Source organism: Heteronotia binoei, chromosome 8 (genome assembly GCF_032191835.1).
Source record: "Heteronotia binoei isolate CCM8104 ecotype False Entrance Well chromosome 8, APGP_CSIRO_Hbin_v1, whole genome shotgun sequence".
Taxonomy (NCBI): Eukaryota; Metazoa; Chordata; class Lepidosauria; order Squamata; family Gekkonidae; genus Heteronotia; species Heteronotia binoei.
Window position 1 is genome coordinate 89,297,020 of NC_083230.1, and position 21,062 is coordinate 89,318,081.

A 21,062-nucleotide genomic window follows, 5' to 3' on the forward strand; every position below is an offset into this window, starting at 1 on the left:
GCTAATAACCACTGATGGACCTCTGCTCCATATTTTTATCTAACCCCCTCTTGAAGATGGCCATGCTTGTGTGGCAGTGAATTCCACTTGTTAATCACCCTTTGGGTGAAGAAGTACTTCCTTTTATCCGTTTTAACCTGTCTGCTCATCAATTTCATCGAATGCCATCAAATGCAATTTCATCGAATGCCAATTTCATCGAATGTTTAATAATTGTCATGTCCAGTTTGGTGTAGTGGTTAAGTGTGCGGACTCTTATCTGGGAGAACCGGGTTTGATTCCCCACTCCTCCACTTGCACCTGCTGGCATGGCCTTGGGTCAGCCATAGCGCTGGCAGAGGTTGTCCTTGAAAGGGCAGCTGCTGTGAGAGCCCTCTCCAGCCCCACCCACCTCACAGGGTGTCTGTTGTGGGGGAGGAAGATAAAGGAGATTGTGAGCCGCTCTGAGACTCTTTGGAGTGGAGGGTGGGATATAAATCCAATATCTTCTTCTTCTTCTTCTTCTTCTTCTTCTTCTTCTTCTTCTTCTTCTTCTTCTTCTTCTTCTTCTTCTTCTTCTTCTTCTTCTTCTTCTTCTTCTTCTTCTTCTTCTTCTTCTTCTTCCACCCCTCCAACTGCTGTTACCCCATGCAGGAAAAAATACAAGCACTGTGCTGATACCTGTACTCCTCCCCCCCTTCCCCCATGGAACCAGTAGCTGTTTTGGAAGATGATGGATTTAGATGGAAGAAAATGTGCCAGAGAGTCCAGAACTGCAACTTTAGCCCAGTCTCCTGGCTTTCCACACACTATGCAAAACTGAATTTTTCAAGACCTTTCTATACAGGTAACAGGGTTTCCCCTGACCTGAATAGCCCAGGCTAGCCCAGTCTCATCATATCTCAGAAGCTAAGCAGGGCTAGCCCTGGTTAGTATTTGGATGGGAATCGCAGGGTCACTACACAGAGGCAGGCAATGGCGAACCACTTCTATTAGTTTCTTGCCTTGAAAATCCTGCGGGGTCACACTAAGTTGGCTGCAACTTGATGTAAAAAAACAGCAAAAGAAATAGGGTTGTGCTATGCAAAATGGTTTTGAAAACTTACTAGGATAAATTATTAGGTCTATACTGCTGTGTATAACTTACTGTAAGTAAGATCCTATTATATAATTTTTGCGCTACTTAATTTGTCATAGTAATACTTACGCTATGCCTCAGTTCTTTATGGTTGGTCCCAGATTTCTACAATCCGAATAATGCATCGGTTACTGAGTGTCCCGTTTTGTTGATTGTGTGTAATGCATCTTGAGTCCCTGTGAGAAGGGTGGACTATAAATAATGTGAACAAAATAAATTTTTAAAGTTGAGAGGGGCCACAGACTCTTTTGAACACAAGTTCAAAACAGGAAAAAGATCTTCTTGTACATCTCCCACATCACATCTGTTACTTCCCTAAAGACAGTTTTGGGAATGCAGAACATTTCGTCTGTCATAGAAATTTATTTCTTGGACTGTCCTGTGAAATAATTTCCTGTAAGTGGAGATTTGCTGAATTTTTACATGCATATCTCTAAGGCTGTAGCTAATCTAAACCTATATTTTCCATCTGTAAACCAAAGGCGCTTACAGATGGCGCTGTGACGCTGCAGAATCAAAATCAAGTAAGTAAATATTAATTTGGCCAACCCTTCTCACCATCCATGGGTGATGAACCTCCTGCCTTGTGTTTCTACTTGGAAAGCCACTCCTTAAGCAGAAGGGATCACGGCAGATCTGTGCTTTGGAGACTGAAGTTGAAGCTTTGAGTGAAATTCCTAAAAGCAAAGCACAACATGCCCTCTTATTTGCAAGCTTTTCTTTGACTTTTAATGGTTACATCCAGCACTCCATAGGGAGGATGTTTTAGCACTGTGTGGAACTGGATAAGAGATAGGGGTTGCTGTGTGTAGTTGGTCCATAGTTGTGTCATCTAAAGAGTGTTGGATGATGCAGCTTATCTTGCCAGACTCCTTCAAGATTGAAAAGGTGCTTTGCCAAAAGTTCCTTTCTAACACAATTGAGGAGCTCTGTCCCCTTTTTCTGCCTGGACACCTTAGCAACAAGCTCTAAAATAAGTGACCTACCAATGGAATTAATTTGTCTAAGAGTAAACAGGCTGCTTCCTCTCCCCAGACCAATCACAAAAGCAACATAACAGGGACAAGGTGTCTGTATGGTTATGGGGTGCCCAAGGTATGCAGAAAATTAAGACTTTGTCAGGGATGCTATTTTCCAGGTGGGACCCCTCCCCGAATTACAACTCACCTCTGGACTACAGAGATCAGTTCCCTTGGAGTTAAGGGATGCTTTGGTGGACTCCACAACATTGTGCCCCGGTGAAGTCCCTCTACTCCCCGGGCTCCATCCCCAAATCTCCAGGTTTTCCAACCTGGATCTGACAGTCATCCCCCCCATCCCCCGCTATTGGCCAGTGGGATCTGGCAACTCTATTTGCAAATTAAGTAAATCAGAAAACTCAAAAACCCTCATGAGGAGTTGAAGATACTCCAGAATGGAGAGAATGTTAAAAACATTTGAGTGTCAGAGGGGAGGAGGCAAAGATATCAGTCTGCGCAAGCATGTGGAGAATCTTGGGGGAGATATTTTGCAGAGTCTTTGCCCTTCCCCTTCCCCCAGACCCAATTTCTTAGATTGTAAGGAGCATAATGTTAAAAGAAGGTGCCATATTTGCTACTAGAATTGCTTGGGATCTGAAATATGCTGACGGGAGAGTCTTCCAATAGGACAGCCTTTTTGTTGCAAGTAGGTCCATGTAGGCAGACTCCTAAGGCTGCACATCTTTTTTGCTCTTGGAACAGCTGCTCTTTCCAGCTTGACTAAATTGTGACTGCTGGAGCACACCAAGACAGAAGAGTGACCACATTCACCTGGACCCAAAAGGAAGCTGGGGAGCAAACTCAATCTGTGGTCAAATGACCTCTGCATCTGGGATCCAAAGCTATTTTGGGCATGCCCTGGTGGACTTTTTTTTTTCATTTGAACTGAAGATTCCTTCTGTCATATTACAATACTTTTTAAAAATCCCTTCTGTTTTAAAAGAGGCTTGCCAAGTAGTACAGGATACAGGTGTTTGGAAAACAAAAGCCCAAGTTTCCTTCAGGCATGTGGAGATAGTTGTTCTTTTTAAAAAAAAAAGTTTGCATCCTGGCCACCATTTTTAATGTGTAAATTAAAAAAAAACTGTAGGAAGCTGGACTGAGCAGGGTAAAGACTAAAAGAGAACTCTTAAGCAAATCTGTTCTGAATTCAACTAAGATCTGTTCAATGGGGCTTACTCCCAAGAAAGTGCTTTTAGGTTATACTGTAAAAAACCCTCTGAGTGCTTTCTAAGAACATAAGAGAAGCCATGTTGGATCAGGCCAATGGCCCATCCATTCAAACACTCTGTGTCACACAGTGGCCAATATGTGTGTGTGTGTGTATATATATATACTGTGGCTAATAGCCACTGATGGACCTCTGCTCCATATTTTTTTTCCAATCCCCTCTTAAAGCTGGCTATGCTTGTAGCCGCCGCCACCTCCTGTGGCAGTGAATTCCACATGTTAATCAGCCTTTGAGTGAAGAAGTACTTCCTTTTATCCGTTTTAACCTGACGGTTCAGCAATTTCATGGAATGTCCATGAGTTCTTGTTTAGTGAGAAAAAGAGAAAAGTACTTCTTTTTCTACTTTCATTATCCCATGCATAATCTTGTAAACCTCTATCATGTCACCCCGCAGTTGACGTTTCTCCAAGCTAAAGAGCCCCAAGCGTTTTAACCTTTCTTCATAGGGAAAGTGTTCCAAACCTTTAATCATTCTAGTTGCCCTTTTCTGCACTTTTTCCAATGCTATAATATCCTTTTTGAGGTGCAGTGACCAGAATTGTACACAGTATTCCAAATGAGACCACGCCATCAATTTATACAGGGGCATTATGATACTGGCTGATTTGTTTTCAATTCCCTTCCTAATAATTCCCAGGTGGTGTTGGCCTTTTTTATTGCCATCGCACACAGTCTTGACATTTTCAGTGAGTTATCTACCACGACCCCAAGATCTCTCTCTTGGTCAGTCTCTGCCAGTTCACAGCCCATCAACTTGTATTTGTAGCTGGGATACTTGGCCCCAATGTGCATTACTTTGCACTTGGCCACATTAAACCTCATCTGCCATGTTGACGCCTACTCACCCAGCCTCAACAGATTCTTTTGGAGTGCCTCACAATCCTCTCTGGTTCTCACCACACTGAACAATTTAGTGTCATCTGCAAACATGGCAGAAGGGTGGAGTTATAATATAGGAAAAAAACCAAAATGCAGTTCAGAGAATATAAAGGGAGCAGAGGAAGGACTTTGACAGTCAAAGGTGAATCAGATCACTTTGCAGTGTATTACATGAACAGCAAGCCAGCCTTTAGTATGAAATATATATTTTATGGACATCCATATCTTGTGAATTAAGGGGTTTTATAACAGACTTCAAGGAACAGCTTAGAAGCAACTGTCAGGACTAGCTTGTTCTTGTCAGTCTAGACCTGCCTCAAAGGCCAGTTCCTTTGATCTGAAGTCAGGATACATGTTGAATTTTGCTTCCAGGCGAAACTTAGAGAGGATTTTTTAAAGGTTTGGGAAATTTGTCTGTGATGCTTCTTGAGACATCTTCTACATGCTGCCGTTTCTAGAGACTTACAATGTTCCAAACCTAATGATAGTATTCACAGAATGTACTCATGCCTTTGTCTCTCTAGAGGAGAAGCAGTTATGCAGACAAAGAAAAAAAGGAAAGAAATGTGGTGGATATTACACTTGAAGGAGGCCTTCCCTGGAGGTTTTACTTCCCACTTGATCAGTGGCAAGCAGAAGGGCCTATAAAAGTATTATATTCTAATATTTCCTGTTAGTAAAAAGCTGCTACCTCACAACTGTAGAATTCCATTTGTTCTTTTTTTTTAATACAAGTATTCTTAAACTTAATTATGCTGGGCAGCAGGTATGAAGATTTTTGCCCCAATACACTTCAAGGATTGGGCTGCTTCCATGGATTAGACTTCATAGCCTAAGAGTCAGTTTGGTGTAATGGTTAAGTGTGCGAACTCTTATCTGGGAGAACCGGGTTTGATTCCCCACTCTCCCACTTGCAGCTGCTGGAATGGCCTTGGGTCAACCATAGCCCTCGCAGAGGTTGTCCTTGAAAGGGCAGCTGCTGTAAGAGCCCTCATCCCCACCCACCTCATAGGGTGTCTGTTGTGGGGGAGCAAGATAAAGGAGATTGTGAGATTTGGAATAGAGGGTGGGATATAAATCCAATATCTTCTTCTATCTTCTTCTTCCTATTGCAATGATAATGTGGCTACATAACTAACATGCATCTATTTTCACCAATTTATTCAGATCCTGCCAGTTAGCTGGTCATGCATTATAATTTAATTATGATGCAGCAGACACATTGTGGAGATAGACTAATTGCATGCATCTTTCACATAAATGACACAGTGATTATTGGAAATATAAGTTGCATTATTACTTGTTCTTTTGTATAATTTAAAGAAAAAAAACAGTGAACTTATTTGGCAGAGTGAGCCACAACCAACAGTGCATCCGAGATTTTAATTGAAAAGTTTCTATAACTTATTATTTGGAAATTTGGAAGTATGATATCTAAGTGTTCTGTAGCCTTAGATACCAGCAGGAAAGCAAGCAAGAAGCTTAAATGTTATCTTGTCCACAAAAAAGTCATGATTTCTTGGTTATCCACAGATACATGAGAAACTGGCTTCCATATTTAGAATTAGCAGATCAGAATAGGGCTGAACTAGTGTGATATTTATGTCAAATTTGACTTAACACACACTTGTGTTGCAATCATATGAAGCTTGTGCATGAAAATAACAATATTTGTAACTTAGCTTCAGTCTTCCTAATCATTGGTTGCAAGCAATCTAGAAATCCACACAGGGCTCAAAGAACTCAGCATAGCTTGTATCTTTCATTTATAATAGAATATCCCCTCTCCCCCCCACCAAGTTTGACAGCCAGCTGCTTTTGAAACTGTGGAAGAGGAAGACAAAAAAGAACCTTGCAGTGTACTACCTGTGTAGGGGGGGGGGGTCAAGTGGACAAAAAGGTTTGTGTGCAAACACCTGATTGTGCTCAACTATATGACAACCATATTTTCAATGTGATCCTCAGGAATTTTTAAAAATCTCTACTTGATGACTTGTTCATCTGGGATATCAAATCTATGACAAGGGAATGGAGTACAGGAGAACTCTGTAAATACAATGGCTGTAGCCCAGTAATAAGCAAAATGACTGAGATAAATATGAGTTGGCCATAGTCCAGTTCATGGTACAGCAAGAAAAAAAGGACCAAAATACATGTTTCCAGTAATGCAACACCAACTTCTCTTGTGGCTTATGCAAGTATCATATATTAAAACTGTACCAGGAGTTCACCCCTGTGTGTTTCTCAAGGTAATCAGATATCACCAGATAGTAAATCTACTTGTAAACACGTACTGCAGCCACTATACTTAGAAAAGCACAATTCTGTCAAATTAATCCGCAGCAGGAAGGGAGAGCCACCTGGCAGCACTGTGGAAGGGAGAGCCACCTGGCAGCACTTTCTCAAGGTAATCAGATATCACCAGATAGTAAATCTACTTGTAAACACGTACTGCAGCCACTATACTTAGAAAAGCACAATTCTGTCAAATTAATCCGCAGCAGGAAGGGAGAGCCACCTGGCAGCACTGTGGACCACACCACAGTTTTCTGCAGCCATTAATAGGCCTAACAAATTTAATGCACGTGTCTTAAAAACTCTGCCCACAGGGTGAGAACAGACAGTTGTTTAAAGCCGGCCCAGGGACGGGAGGGAGGTGGACCAAAAAAGTGCATCCACACGTCTGCCTCCCATCCCCATCCCACCCCCAGCTTGCTGGGATCCAGCTCAAAAAGGCACCACTTTGAAAGTGGTGCCTTTTCACTGGGGCACCTTCCCAGCTGTCTGGAAGGCTAGGAAGTACCCAGAGAGTGCTCGGGGAGCCGCAGACGGGAGCATGAGTGTTCCAGACACTCCCTGGGCACCCATGGCCTGCCCGTTTCCCAAGCGCCTTCCGGAAGCTTCGGGGTGCTCTATTTCCAGCTGGCTCTTTTCGGGGCAGCTTCAAGCCGCCCCAAACTGACCATCTGTTGTCAGCCACAGTGTCACTTATACAGAAAAGATAGATGTTATCAAGTTGTAAATCCCCCCCAAAACAACACTTTAATGTAGAGTCTCTCTCTCATATATATTGTGTGTAATGGCCCAACTTTGCCTGAGCATGTGCGCTCAGTAATGCAAGATGGCACCAATTTTGCTATGAAACCTAACTTGTAACGGAGAGATCAGTTTATGTGGCAAAATATACTTTTTGTCGCTCTCTGTGGAGTATAGTGGCCCCCAAGAATAGAGTAGTTGGCTATCCTTGGCCTGTAGTATAACATTTTTCCTGCAAAAATGTCACATAAATATTAAAGTTGCATTTGTACCCATCTGGCATTTTTAAAAAAATTGCTACTAAAATACCAGGGCGTAAAATAAGCTCTTTCTTTGTCCCTTTCCTCTGTAGTAATAGGAGATCTAATTTAGACCCTAGCTTTACTCCTTAACTCGTAATTAAGCTGTTATATCCTTTTAGTTTAGACGCCTGAAGTAATCTGATAATCATTTAGTGGCTACCTAGATAACAGCTGCTTTGCAATTACAAACATACAGCTTAGCTATTTGTGAAATTAAAAATAGAAGAGTCTACAGTATTTCAAACAAGTGGTGTGTGGTGGAGCTTCTCTAACCACCCATTCTTAGGCTGAAGAATTGGACTGATAAGGGAAATTTCAATGCCTTCCCAAGAAACAAAATTAAGATGTTTCATTTAGAAATATCTGGCTGTATCTGTAATATATCTGATATTATTTCTGCTTTGGAGGAAATGAAATGAACAGGTTGTGATCAGTAGTGTTTTTCATGTGATAAAATGTGATGATGTTTGCTTCTTTTAAGATGAGTTTCTTTTGAGTTTGATGGAGAATATCACCTTAAGAGAAGAGAGAATCTGGCCTCAGGAGGCTTTGCTCTAAGTGTGTGTATTTGGTTCAGCTGAACCTAATACAATCCCCAAAAACAGCTGATTCAGCTGTATTCAGGCTGTATAGAGCTGATTCTCTTATCTGATTTGGGTGCCGAATACAGCAGCTGGGAATGGCTGCTGAAATTTGGTGACCATTCAACTCTATTATACCCTATGGTCCATTGAAATCAGTGGCAGAATACGGTATTATGAATTGCAGCAGGGGTGGGGGTTTGAGACAGAGGCTCTAAATTTGCAGGGAAGCTTCAGAAGACTCTCCCCCACAAACCCCCAATGTTTCAAAAAGATTGGACCAGGGGGTCCAATTCTAGGGGCACCCAAAGAGGGCCCTTTTCCCCTATGATGGAAGAAAAGCAGTCACTTTTCCCGCTGTAATTACAGTAGGAAAAGTGACTTGGGGGGGGGGGGAGAGTGTTGAGTGAGAGGCACCAGATTTGCAAGGCTGCTTCTCGTGCTTTCCCCCACAGAACCCCCAACTTCCAAAAGAATTTGACCAGGGGGTTCAACTCTAGGGGCATCATCTGTGATGGGAAAACCTATCCCAGACAGCAGTCAAGTCAACTCTGCTGAGGGTGCTAGCTTGCAAGGAACATAGTTGCCAGTGAACAAGTGCTACTGTGGCAAGGGTAGTACAGTGCACAGGACATTAGTTCAAATAAGAGAATCTTTCAGATTTAAAAATTGGGATGGGAACTTTCTGTAGGAACTGCAGCACGGAACCAGTGCATTGAATGCACTAGTGCCAAGCAGCAGATATGGGGCATTGACTTTCCACATGCAAATGAGTGTCATACTGAACCATAACCATATAGAAGAAATACCTTTGGGGAATGCTGTAAAACTGCACTGTAAGAAAGAAAAATTTGGAAACCCGGCAGGACATTTGGGGTTTAAAAGAAGCTTCCAGTCAGTTTTAAATGTATGTGCAGCCTGGTATAGCCTGGCACAACCTGGTATAGCCCAGTGTTGTCAGACCTCAGACACTAAACAAAGTTGGTACTTGGAAGGGGGGACCTCCAAGGAAGACAATGACAAACCACCTCTGCTTCTCTCCTGCCTTGAAAGCTCCTTGCTGGGGTTGCCATAAGTTAGCTGCAGCTTGATGGAACTTTACACACACACATTCTCAAAGTAGAGAACAAACCACTTAAACTCAGTTAAAACACTAATTTCACAACTTTTATCCAGCAGATAAAATTAAAACTACCAGATCATAATCCCCCCCCCTCCAATTAGACAACTGACCCACAGTGGAGAGGTGGGGCCTGGCAGTGGGAGACCTCTACCCCCACCAGGGAGTCTGGCATCCCTACTCCCCAGACATGTCGGGCTGGAAACAGGCTACTGGCTTAGGTGGACATTTGGTCTAATACAATAGGATGATAATCTTAGGGACCCTTTCCTGGAAGTAAGCCTCATTGAATAACATGGGACTTATTTCTGAGTAAACCCTCTTAGGATTGCTCCCAGACCTATATAAATATTATTGTTCATCTTTATCGTTCATATTCTATCATACCTGCCTTTCTGCCTACCTAATTGCTAGTTTCCAGGGTTCTGTCACATTCTTAATATGGCCCAGAAACTGAACCCAGGTTGAGGCCAGAGTTACTGGGGGAAGAAAAGAGGATAAGTTTCAGACTTCTCATTTCCAGGTCACCGTGGAGGCCCAGAAAGCCAGAGATAGTAACACTGGAGGATATACCTGTTCTAATCAAGCATCTTGTATATGTTTTTCTAAATCAGAGAAACCCAAATGTGGTGTGAGGAGAGCTGCAGAGGGAATCTTTTTTTGAAGTGGAGGCTTGGGAGGCTAAGAAGGGGCTACGCAGAGATTAATAATCAGTGGTTGGCATCACTAGGGGCAGATAGAGGGAGACTGCCCTCTGTTCCAATATTATCACTAAGAAGGTTCCTCAAAATGTTCAGAGTAGATTGACTCAGTGCACCATTGTTGAAGCTGAGCCATTTGGGTAGTTGTCTGGCTAGGTTGTGACAGGATGAGTGAGCTTCTCAGAACCACCCCACCCCCATATTCTATGCTTTGATCTCTGCAGAAGTATGCAGAATAAAACCTAAGCCCAGAATAAGTAGCCTTCCCTCCCCCCCATTCACTTACATGCTTGAAAGTAAACCACTGCATTTAGAGACTTTAATCTTTACTCCTAACACAATGATGGGGAGAAATAAGGGGGGTCCTTGTCCTATCATATTTTATCAAACCCTATATAATCAAGCAGTGGTAGCATGTGTGACAAAAGATTCCATAGTCCAAAGTGATATATTTGATGTTTCTCCTAGTAGTGGCTATTTCTGTGTTTGAAAACATGTGAAAAATAGGAAGAAAACACACCTGCTTCTCTTTCATTGTTCTCTCTCCTGGTGATGTCAGTCACTGAAGGCATTTTGTGCTGGGTGTTCTGGGGCTTCTAGTGCAAAATCTGCAATCTGATCCTCAAAAGTGTTTTGCTCTTCCAAGCTTCATTGAAATACTTAGTACTTGCACCTGCAGAACCTCCTAAAGGGGCTTGTGAAAAGAGGAGTCTGCAGTTATCATTTGGTAATAAGAATCTTCCGGAGGTGCTTGTGTAGATTGCTAATAGCTTTCCCATGAGCCACAGACATGGTAGAATTTGATGCACTGCCAGGGCTGTAGTTGTGCAGATGACTCTTACATTAACCCCATCTAAATATGGCTCAGAGCTTCAGGAAGACTTGATCTAGTAGGCATATACAAAGACAGATTTGCTGCAAGGAATTAGGGAATTTAAAACCTGAGTTAAACTATTGATCCAACAATTGCCAGACACATGTCTCAAAGAAGAGCCCAAGTAAGCCATGATGGTGACCCAGGATCTCTCTGAAACTAGAAGTAATGCCTGCAACTGACAGACCTATCCTTTATGCATTTCATTATTATTACAGTGACCATTACTTCATTCTTAGGCACGGTATTTTCATAGGTATAGTGTAAAGTAGTTCTTCTTTGTATTTTATTTTTGGGCCTTAAAGTAGGAAGATTGAAAAGAGCCTTAATATGTATCTTGTTGGCTCTGGATTTTTTGCAGCTCCAGAAACAACTGTCTGAACTGGATGAAGATGACTTGTGCTATGAATTTCGGCGGGAGCGTTTCACGGTCCACCGGACTCACTTGTACTTTCTGCACTATGAGTATGAGTCTGCCCCAGACAACACAGATGTAACACTGGTGGCTCAGCTCTCGATGGACAGGTAAGATGTAGTCATTTTGTCTTTCCCACAGGAAACTCAGGAAAGAGCAGTTAGACACACTCTGCTAAGGGATTGAAGAAAACTTCTCAGTTCCATATCTCACCAGGGACAGATTATTTGTAGGTATTTTGGCAGTAAGCAACAGGTCTCATCTTCTGAAGCATCAGCAGTTGTCAAAGCTAGAAACAACACTGGGGTCAGAATAGGAGACATTAGTGCCAAACGTTTGTGTAAAAAGTTACGTCTTCAATACTGACCTTGTTGATACGTTTGTGATTCAGTTGGCTCCTGTGTTGTGAGTCAGAAAGGAGAAGAATCTCAATGATTGGTGATTCAAGGAGATATTTTTGTTGAGAGTTTTTCCTCCTTTGTTTTGCATCATTTGACACCATTATTTAGTATGAGTCATCTTAGTAAATCTTACTGAATTTGCTCTTTTGTCCTGCTGTCCATGGTGCTCACATTTTCCTCTATTTTCTGCTTGGGGGGTACACTTTAACATCCTTTGAGCTGAGGTTATACTGAGTTAGCAATTTTATCTGTCAAGCATGAGACGTGCGCAGTGCCTTTGTCCCTCCAGTTGACTACACAGAGAGAAGTCAGTGTTTCTCCACAGGGTGATTCTCAGAATTCAAACTGGCTAAATGTCAGCTGACTGGTGTAGATACAAGCACAAGCTAAGAAAACCTATGACACTGTTTGGCCAACGCTTAGGGTTAGCATCCTGCACATTCAATCACCATGTTCACCAGTGCATATTTTATTGATCTTTAATTTTGGAAACATGTATTACGTACATCATAAACCTTTCGAGTTAGGAAAGAAAAAGATCCTCAAATTCTGTGTGAATGCCACAGTGAATTAGTAAAGTCAATGAGCATGTGTACATTTTCCCTCCAGGATTTTAATTCAGAGGAATGAACTACAGCTCAGTGCTGTTTTGCTGGCAACAATGCAGCAGTTGAGCATCTGTTTCAGTTTCTGGATTCATGCAGTGGCACATGTTGTAAAGATGGGAGTGCCCATCTTTATTCAGAGACCAGAAGCCGATCAAACTCAGAGAACGATAATCTTTCCATGCACCGTTGGTATGTTGTTGTTGTTTATTGATTTGGGTTGAAGATTCTCTCTTTCAGCTAAAAAAATCAATAAATAATAACCCTACAAAAGAAGCATTTAGCTCTTTTATTTCCTCTTGCGCCTTTCAGTTGTTTTTCGCAATCTTCTGTAAAGCCATCTTCTTTATTAAATTCCTCCCACAGCTGTTGCATCTACTTCGTGCATTATTGTCATTGGTAAGGACAGGTGCAAATACCAATCATACATGAGGCTACAGTAGATGTTCTTTCAGTGGAGGCTACAGAGAAAGAAGCCTGGATTAACAGACTTGCCATGATTTGAAAAATCCCCACTCCCTTTGGAGACCCAGTATGAATAATAATAATAATACATTTATTTTTGTATCCCGCCCTCCCCTGCCAAAGGCAGGCTCAGGGCGGCTAAGGCAGGCTCAGGGCGGCTATGATTGTAGCAAAATATCTGCTGAACTTTATGCTGCAGGTTTCAGCTAGAAAATCACAGAGCCAAGGCCAACCCAGTACGTCATACAGGGTGGCAGATTTCAAGATGCTCCAGCCCAATTGGGAAATCCCTAAAAGGGAAATTCAGTACCCGCTGCACCCTAGTCCCTAGGCAAAGAGCCATCGCTATCTTCCTGAATGCATTCCCCATTCCCTCAATCCATTTGTTAATTGAGTTTAGAGATGGAAAGTCCATCCCATTAACAATTCTGTCCCCTTTTTCTCCAGAGGATTTCTTCCAGAGATATGCACCATTGAAACTGAAATAGACTCCACCAAGATTTCCAGTTCATATTCCAAGACTTATTCATTTATTCGTTAGGGGTTTTTAGGCTTTGTTCACCCAGAGGATCACATGGTGACTCACAACACATAAACAACATCATAATAAATTAAAAACCAACAAAACTCATAGCTGTAAGATATTAAATTATATAACTCAGCCATTATCAAACCAAGCCAGCACATCTGGTTAGCTTCCGAAGACCAACCAAAACAATGTGGCCTTGCAAGCCCTGTGGAAACTAAACAGGTCATATAGGGCACTGGTGTAATCAGAATGCATTCCACAGCATAGGGGCCATAACTGAGAAAGCCCTTCCTGGTAACAGCTAACCAAACCGTCCTGGGCCTGGGCTCCTGCAATAGGCCCCAAGAGGAAGACCAAAGGTGGTGTGAGGAGCGGGGTCCTGGAGAGGCGGTCCTGTAGGTATGAGAGTCCCAGACCATAAAGGGTTTAAAAGAGAACATCAGCACCTTGAATTCAGTCTGGAAACTAATTGGTAGTCGGTGCAGCTGCCACAAAATAGAGGTAATATGAGCTGAACTTGATGTTCCTGGCAGCAGCCTGGCAGCTACATTCTAAACCACTTGCAGTTTCCGGAGCATTTTCAGTTCGCCTAAAGTGAATTGCAGTAGTCCATTCTGGAGGTGACTGTTGCATGTATCAGTGTGGCAAGACAAATAGAGAACTATTTGGCAAGCCTGGCATAGTCCGGAGTCCAACCACACCCTAAGACTTTTTACAGAGTCTACTGCTGTTACCTAGACACCATCAAGTCTCAGAAGTGAAACTCTATCTAGTGTCTCAGTTTTTTTCCAGCCATATGTCCTCCATCTTGGATGTATTCAACTTTAACCAGTTTTCCTGTAACAACAACCTCATCTAAGCACTGGGATAGTACCAAAAGCCCTGCAGTTGGCTTGATACTGAACTTCCATGCTGACTAATATGCTTAGTGCTCTCCAAAATTTATTGAGATTTTCTAAAACTACATCTCTACATCTTTGCATTGTTGGATATTGTGCTATAGCAATCATTTGTGACTGGATTTGAATTCAGGAAGTGAGTTATTGCTATAGCATGACAAAAGCCCAATATCCAATGATCTGTGGATACAGCCAAAGGCATCCAGAATATAAGAAAGCCTAAGCTGATTTCATTTTCAATAGGCTCTGAGATCATTCCTGTATAACTATATTTTGCATGTGAATGCAGCTCAGAGACTAGGGACCAAATGAAATAGCCCGTGGCTTTCTCAGCAGCAGAAAACCTAGGTCAGTTTCATTTTCAATAAACTAGATCATTACCTCAGTCTCCTCCACTTCATTCCCACTCTCTCCATGCCCATGCATAAAAACCTGTGCAGCAACTGAGTTCTGCACAACAGCAGTGATTGCTTCAATCCTGTGCAGTGTTCACCTCTTTGTTGCTTGCTCTTTCAGTAGCCACCAAAGCTTTATGGAATCGTCTCCCAGGAGAACTAAGACAGACTTCATCTTTCATACAAAACCTGAGCAGAACTTTTGAGGAGTGTCACTTAGTTGTATTGCAGTTGGTCAGGTTTGGGGGGAAAGAATTGAATGTTTCTACATAAGTATTATGTTTTGCTGTTGTTTTTAATGTCTTGATGTTTTTGGATTGACTTGAGTCTTGCTGGTAGGGGTACAGGGAGAGAAAAAAATCATTGCGCTGTTAAAGGGAAACAGGTTATTGCCCCAGGGGGTCCCTTCAGCAGTGCTGTTTCCTGGATAGGAACAAACGGTCCAAGGTTGTTGCTTGGAGGTGGTGGATCTTTGGTTGTGCAGTGAGCCTTGGCAGGCTGACCCACACACCATTGCTGATAGTAGGGAAAGAGACTGCAATCAGGAAAAATCTCAAAGAGAGAGGTGAGTGGTAGGGGAAGAGGACCCAAGGCAATAAAACTGTCCTTACAGTTCTGTAAAGAGATGGTCTCTGTGACTGGAATTCATACTCTGGTGTGTGTTATGTTTGTTCTTCATGCTATTTGTGTCTTCCCTTGAATGTTCCTTGATTGCATCATTAGCTTTCCACCTATGAAAGAAGCCTCAATCTTGGCAAGGTTTGGAGAAGGGTTGTTTGTTTTTGAAACGTTGCCATACTTAGCTTCCGGTGCACTTAACAATATCTATTCAAATTGCACCTGTTTTCAGTCTGAAGGATGAACCCAGTAGGTTGAGTTTTCTATTCCTTTAATCAAGTATAAGGTTGGACTAAGAAACTGTGAGAGGAACAGAGAGTATAAAGAAACAAATAAGCAGAAATAATACCATGGCACAAATAATTTTGTTTGTGATTGGGAGATGCACTGGGAGGGAGTCCCACCACCCCTTCCTGCCCTATCAGTGATCATTCTGTGAAATGATTTCCTCAGGAGCAATTGCCATTGCTTGCTTTGTTTGTCTTTGCATAGCAGCCCTGCACTTCCTTGGTGGTCTCCTATCGAAGCACCAGGGCCAACCCTGCTTAGCTTTTGAGATCAACAAGATCAGGCTAGCTTGGACCATCCAGGAGCAATGCCATCATATTCAAATATGAAGATGTGTTGCACCAAATCAGATTCTTGGTCCCTTCTAGGTCAATTCCACACTAGACCTTTAATCCAGCTCTGTCCCAAACTGTCTACACACTCCACTATGATTCCATGATTCGTAGAAACCAACTCTATGAGTTTATGATTCTAGTGTAGAAAATCAGTTTGGGGACAGGGTTGAACCAGGATTAAAGGACTAGCGCAGAATTGGCCTAGCTAGCTATTGTCTATTCTGATCAGCAGCAACTTTCCAGCATCTCAGGCAGAAGAGTTCTTTTCCAGCACCTGCTACCTGAGAAGCCAGGATTGAACCTGGAGAATTATGAATGCAAAGCATTCTCCTTCCTCAGCCACAGGGCTAATTAGACAGAGGAAGGTATCCAAGACTGACTCTGGGCTCTCCAGATCATCAGCAGTCTGACAGCTGCCACATCTCTCACTGCACTGGTCCATTAGGAACAGGAATGGCTGCTACTGGTACAGACTGATAAAGCAGTCTGCCCCACCAAGTGACAACCTTCTATCCTTCAGTTTCTGCATGCAATCTGTTATAATATTTCAAATGCCCTAAAAATACCTAGGGACTCCGCTGAACTTTTTCGTGTTCATACTAAAGCAGTTGTAAACTTTTATCTGAATTCAGTTCCATCCACCTATGCTGATTGATTGCTTTCTGTTGCATAAGAGGAAGGAGAAACCCACCCTTCTCTTTCTGTATTGCTTAACAGCAGTGTATGTTTTATTTATGACTCCAGTCATCAGTTGCCGAAAGCTTTTCACATGCCTTTTAGAATTTTTTTTTATCGATCCCTGTTTCTAACTTAACTGTATGTCACATCCGATAATAACCTTTGTTTCAATAATAGATAAAAAGGAAAATAATGACTCAGGTATATACTAGCAAAAGTAATCTCTGATATCTAGGGAAGAAAAGCTTTATACTTTCTGGGATGCCATCAGGATCACTCAGAACTGCAGGGAAAAGCTATTAATGTTGAAATCGGAATTTATATTTGCCAGTTTGAACATGTTGTCTCTTTCTACTACACAGCTTTGGAGAGACGATGGGAGAGGAAAAATTATTATTTTCTTTGATTACTGTGATGAAGAAAAAAATTTTGGTGCCTCGTATAAATATTAATGAGGGAAAGATCTAGTACCAGGGATTCAGGAGATAGAGAAGACAATCTACTGAGTCTATTTATTTATTTTTTTGCAATTTTAGAATAAAATGTCTGGCTGAGTTCTGTTTTTCTTCTTTGTTGGTAGATTAATGAAAGATGAGGTTTGGTTAGTAAGAACCAACTCTGACAGTTGGTTTAGTAACTGGTTCCTCTAGGTATTGTCTCTGCTGAGTTTGATTCAGGAAGATTTAATTCAGTATTGCTCACAGAAAATGTTCTTCGCCTTTTGTTTGTTTTTCATTTTTCTTGGGGAAAAACACCATTCAACTGCATGTACAGCAAAAACTCCTTAACTGCAGACAAATGTAGTTGGTCCAGTACATTCTTTTCCCCTTGGAAATATTCCTTGCCTTTCACCTTGTTAGTTTCACTGAGGATTAGTTAATGGACAGTGCCTAAGGAGAGAATGAGGAGCCACCCTCTACAATGACCTTCCAGCAGGGTGGCTGAGAACCATCAAGTAACCCCAGAGAAAGATCCCTGCTGGATCACAAGACCTCTACCCAGACATCGTGTGAAATGAATCTCACAACTTGTTCCACTCCACAGACACTAAACATGTCTAGGGCCCTGGGAATTTTGTCCTGCTAGTCCCCTCCCCAGTGGTCCTACCTGCCAGCAAGTTCTTCTGCCACAAATGCCACTTTTTCTGCAACGATTTAACTTCTAAGTTGGAAACCAAGAGGCCAGGTTTTTATCCCTGAGCCTCCTCATGTATATGTATGTTGCTTTTAAACAATGGAAGGTTAAGCCCACAATAACATCAGCAGTTACACTGACAGTTCACTTCTGTTCAGCAGCCAGATCTCTGTGCATTAAAATTCTGCTATAATGAAACATAAAATTCTACTAAAATTCTGCCTTTAAACCCATATGAGTAGATGCCACCTTGCAGAGCAGAGCCTTCTTTCTTGTGGTGCCAATATTGCGGAAGGACTTCCTTCAAAAGATTGGCTGGCATCCTTGCTTTTACAGTGGTTGTTAGCAGCTAAGACCTCCTTTCATGTCTATGGAGCCATGTTTATGGAGAACTGTTGAGTGTGCCTGGATTATAATGCACCCCTATTCAAAGTAACTTCAGTAACCTAAGCCCATCAAAATCTGTGTGCTTAGAGTGGAATAGGAATGCATTGTCAGAGCTAGTTCTAGTCTCTGCTATTATACCGTGTCAGTTTGTTTTTGGTTTTTTAAAGAGGATTTATCCTCTAAAAAAAATATGTTACAAAATTTATATCCTGCCTTTTTCATGTCACAAGGGCCACCAAGGTGGCTAACAAATTAAAATGTATACAAAACCACTGTAAAACCCGGTATTAGAACGATTAAAACCAGAACCAAAATAAATAGATGGGCTAAGACTGGAATGATATGATCCCTACAACCTTCTACATAGAATACTGCCCCACATATAATAATTTTTTAATTGCTATGTTTTACATTGCATTGAATGCTCAGAGTTTTTTTAATTGGAAGAGCCACTAAGTTACATGTTAAATAAATTAATCATCATTGTCATTGTCCTATTCTTCTTGCACTCCAGCCATGACTTGGATAGCCCAGGCTATTCTGATCTCATCAGATCTTGGAAGCTAAGGAGAGTTGGCTCTGGTCAATATTTGGATGGGAGACCAAGGAATTCCAGGGTCCCTATGCAGAGGCCAGCAATGGCAAACCACCTCTGCATGTCTCTTGCCTTGAAAATCTCTTGGTTCACCATATGTTAGCTGTGGCTTGACAGCAAAAAACAAACATGCCTTCTTGTACTGATGCTGCACTCATTGGACATAAACTGTTGTAACCTGTTCACACTTGCTTCCAAGGAAACATGCACAGATTCTGCCTAGAAGAAAGAAAATATTGGGAAAGTTGCCCTGGGAAAGGGCACCATCACTTACATTTTCTGGTTTGCCCTCTGTCCCAGGATCCCATAGCCTTAAAGAGCATTCCATACATCTCAGGGGAGAGCATTAATGTAATGGCAAGCTGTGACTGGTCAAGTGTGAGCTGTTTGACACCAGGGACACATTTAACAGTAGTTCTCACAGTAAATCAGTGATAAACTTCCGGTATGAATGTTGAAACAGATATTCAATATAAATTTCCCAATTAATAACAACCAATAAATGTCCTAAGTAAATATTAACAACCTAACTAGGGCTCCCTGAAGTACTGCGGCTCACTCGCAGCTGAAGATAACTAAATAATCATTTTAGCAGGATAATGAAAGAATTCTTTCATTGTCAAAAAAAAGTCTGTGGAGTAACAACACATTTTTTAAAATTCCTTTAGTCGCACCTGGAAGGATATTGATAAATACTTGGGCATGAATCATAGTAGATGGGATTTTTACAGCAGGTGGCACGCCATTGTGTGGGTGTGATCCCACTGGAGTACAAAAGTGGATTGTAAGCTTCATAGAATCAGAAGGGTTAGCTAGTCCAACCCCCCCTGCACAACCACCTTCAACATGGAAGGTTGCTGAAGTACATACCAGTACTCTGAAATGACAGCGTGGCTAGCATACAGTGGGCCACTTTGCAGATGCAGACTTGAAGTAGCCAACCTGATGCCAACGAATCAAAACAAAAGAGAATTGGGAGGTGTGTGTGTGATTGTTTAGCTGAAGAACAGAAGTGTACAGAAAACAATCAGAATGCTCAGAGGCATTTGTATTTTCATAATCAGGCCTTTAAAATTAGTCTGATAAGAGTGGAAATGGTTTCCGGGGGAACTAAACAGGTGCTCAGATTAAGTAGTGGGAGTATTAATTAACTGCAGTGCATTTAAAACAACAACAACAAAATCCATGACCCCTCTCTTGGAGACATCATTAAAAGAGCACATTTTGAATGTGTGTGTGTTTTCCCTTGCTTGAGATACCATGATTCACGGTTCTGGATTGTTAATCCTTCATTTCACAAACTCATAATGACTATTGGAAGAATTTTTGTATCTGAGTGGCACAGACATATTTCACCTTCTGATATGACCTGCTCAGGCTTTTTTTACAACACTGGCAGAGATTACGTTTGCTTGGTTTGCGCGCGTAATAAACAGTGTGGAGTAACTACTCATCCAGTCCCATTTTATGGCTCAAATGTTTTCATAGGCTCAAAATACTGAAGAGGGATTTTGCCTCTCCTAGCATTCCACAGTACTCATCTGCTCTTTCTGTTTCCTTCCTTACTCTCTGTTGGTTAAGGTACAAAATCGTGAAGTCAGTATGTTTCTGAGAAAAGCATGTTCCCAGTTTAAACCAACTGGACAAGCAATAAAGCAATTATAATAGACTGCATTTATTGCCTTGTATTGCTACTCTTTTAGAATAGTGTATCAGAATAATGTTTTTTTGCATTGACAAACTTAAATAAGGGATGTTGGTTGTTTCTCATTACATATACTAAACACATCTTCCATTATATTTTAATGTATTCTTTTTATATATATTAGCAGACTGCAGTGATGGTTATAATGTGTGCTACATGTAAATATGTAAATTAGATGGACAGAAACACCTCTGAGAAAAACATGTTTTCAGTTTAAACCGGACTGGAGGAGCAATAGAGTAATTAACAGACTGCATTTATTGCCTTGTGACATTTTCACCATCATTCTCCAATTCTTCCTTTGTTGCTTTCCCATGACAATACTATCCAGACCAAATATTCTTTCGATTTGTTAATTTCACTATTTTGTGATTGGATTCTAATTTTATACCACTTTACATTCTTAATCACTGCCCACCAGCTATATGTAGCACTACTCACTGTACCCATTCCATTGTTTGATGAAGTATGCATGCATACGAAAGCTTACATTCTGAATAAAACTTTGTTGATCTTAAAAGTGCTACTCTCCTGCTTTGTTCTTTTTCTTCAGACCAACACGGCCCCTTTGGATCTATCTGAATAAAATGTTGAATGCCACTTGGATCTATCTAAATAAAATGTAGAATTTTGGTTTTCTGGCTTGGCCTTCAGCATTTCAGTGCAGCTGCACATACCTTCATATAGGAGGCAGAACAAACAGAAGATTCCCTTTCTGACCATGGAATGAGAAGATACCCTTTCTGACCCTTA

The 21,062-nt window shown here is 41.6% G+C and overlaps 1 protein-coding gene across 1 annotated transcript in view; it reads left to right on the plus strand.

Moving 5' to 3' along the window:
- The window catches only part of LARGE1 (LARGE xylosyl- and glucuronyltransferase 1), a 515,590-nt gene that overhangs the window by 459,230 nt on the left and 35,298 nt on the right, over positions 1-21,062 (plus strand). The window contains exon 11 of the mRNA XM_060245549.1: positions 11,222-11,385. Coding sequence (XP_060101532.1) covers positions 11,222-11,385 — 164 coding nt within the window. The remainder of the gene's footprint in view (positions 1-11,221; positions 11,386-21,062) is intronic.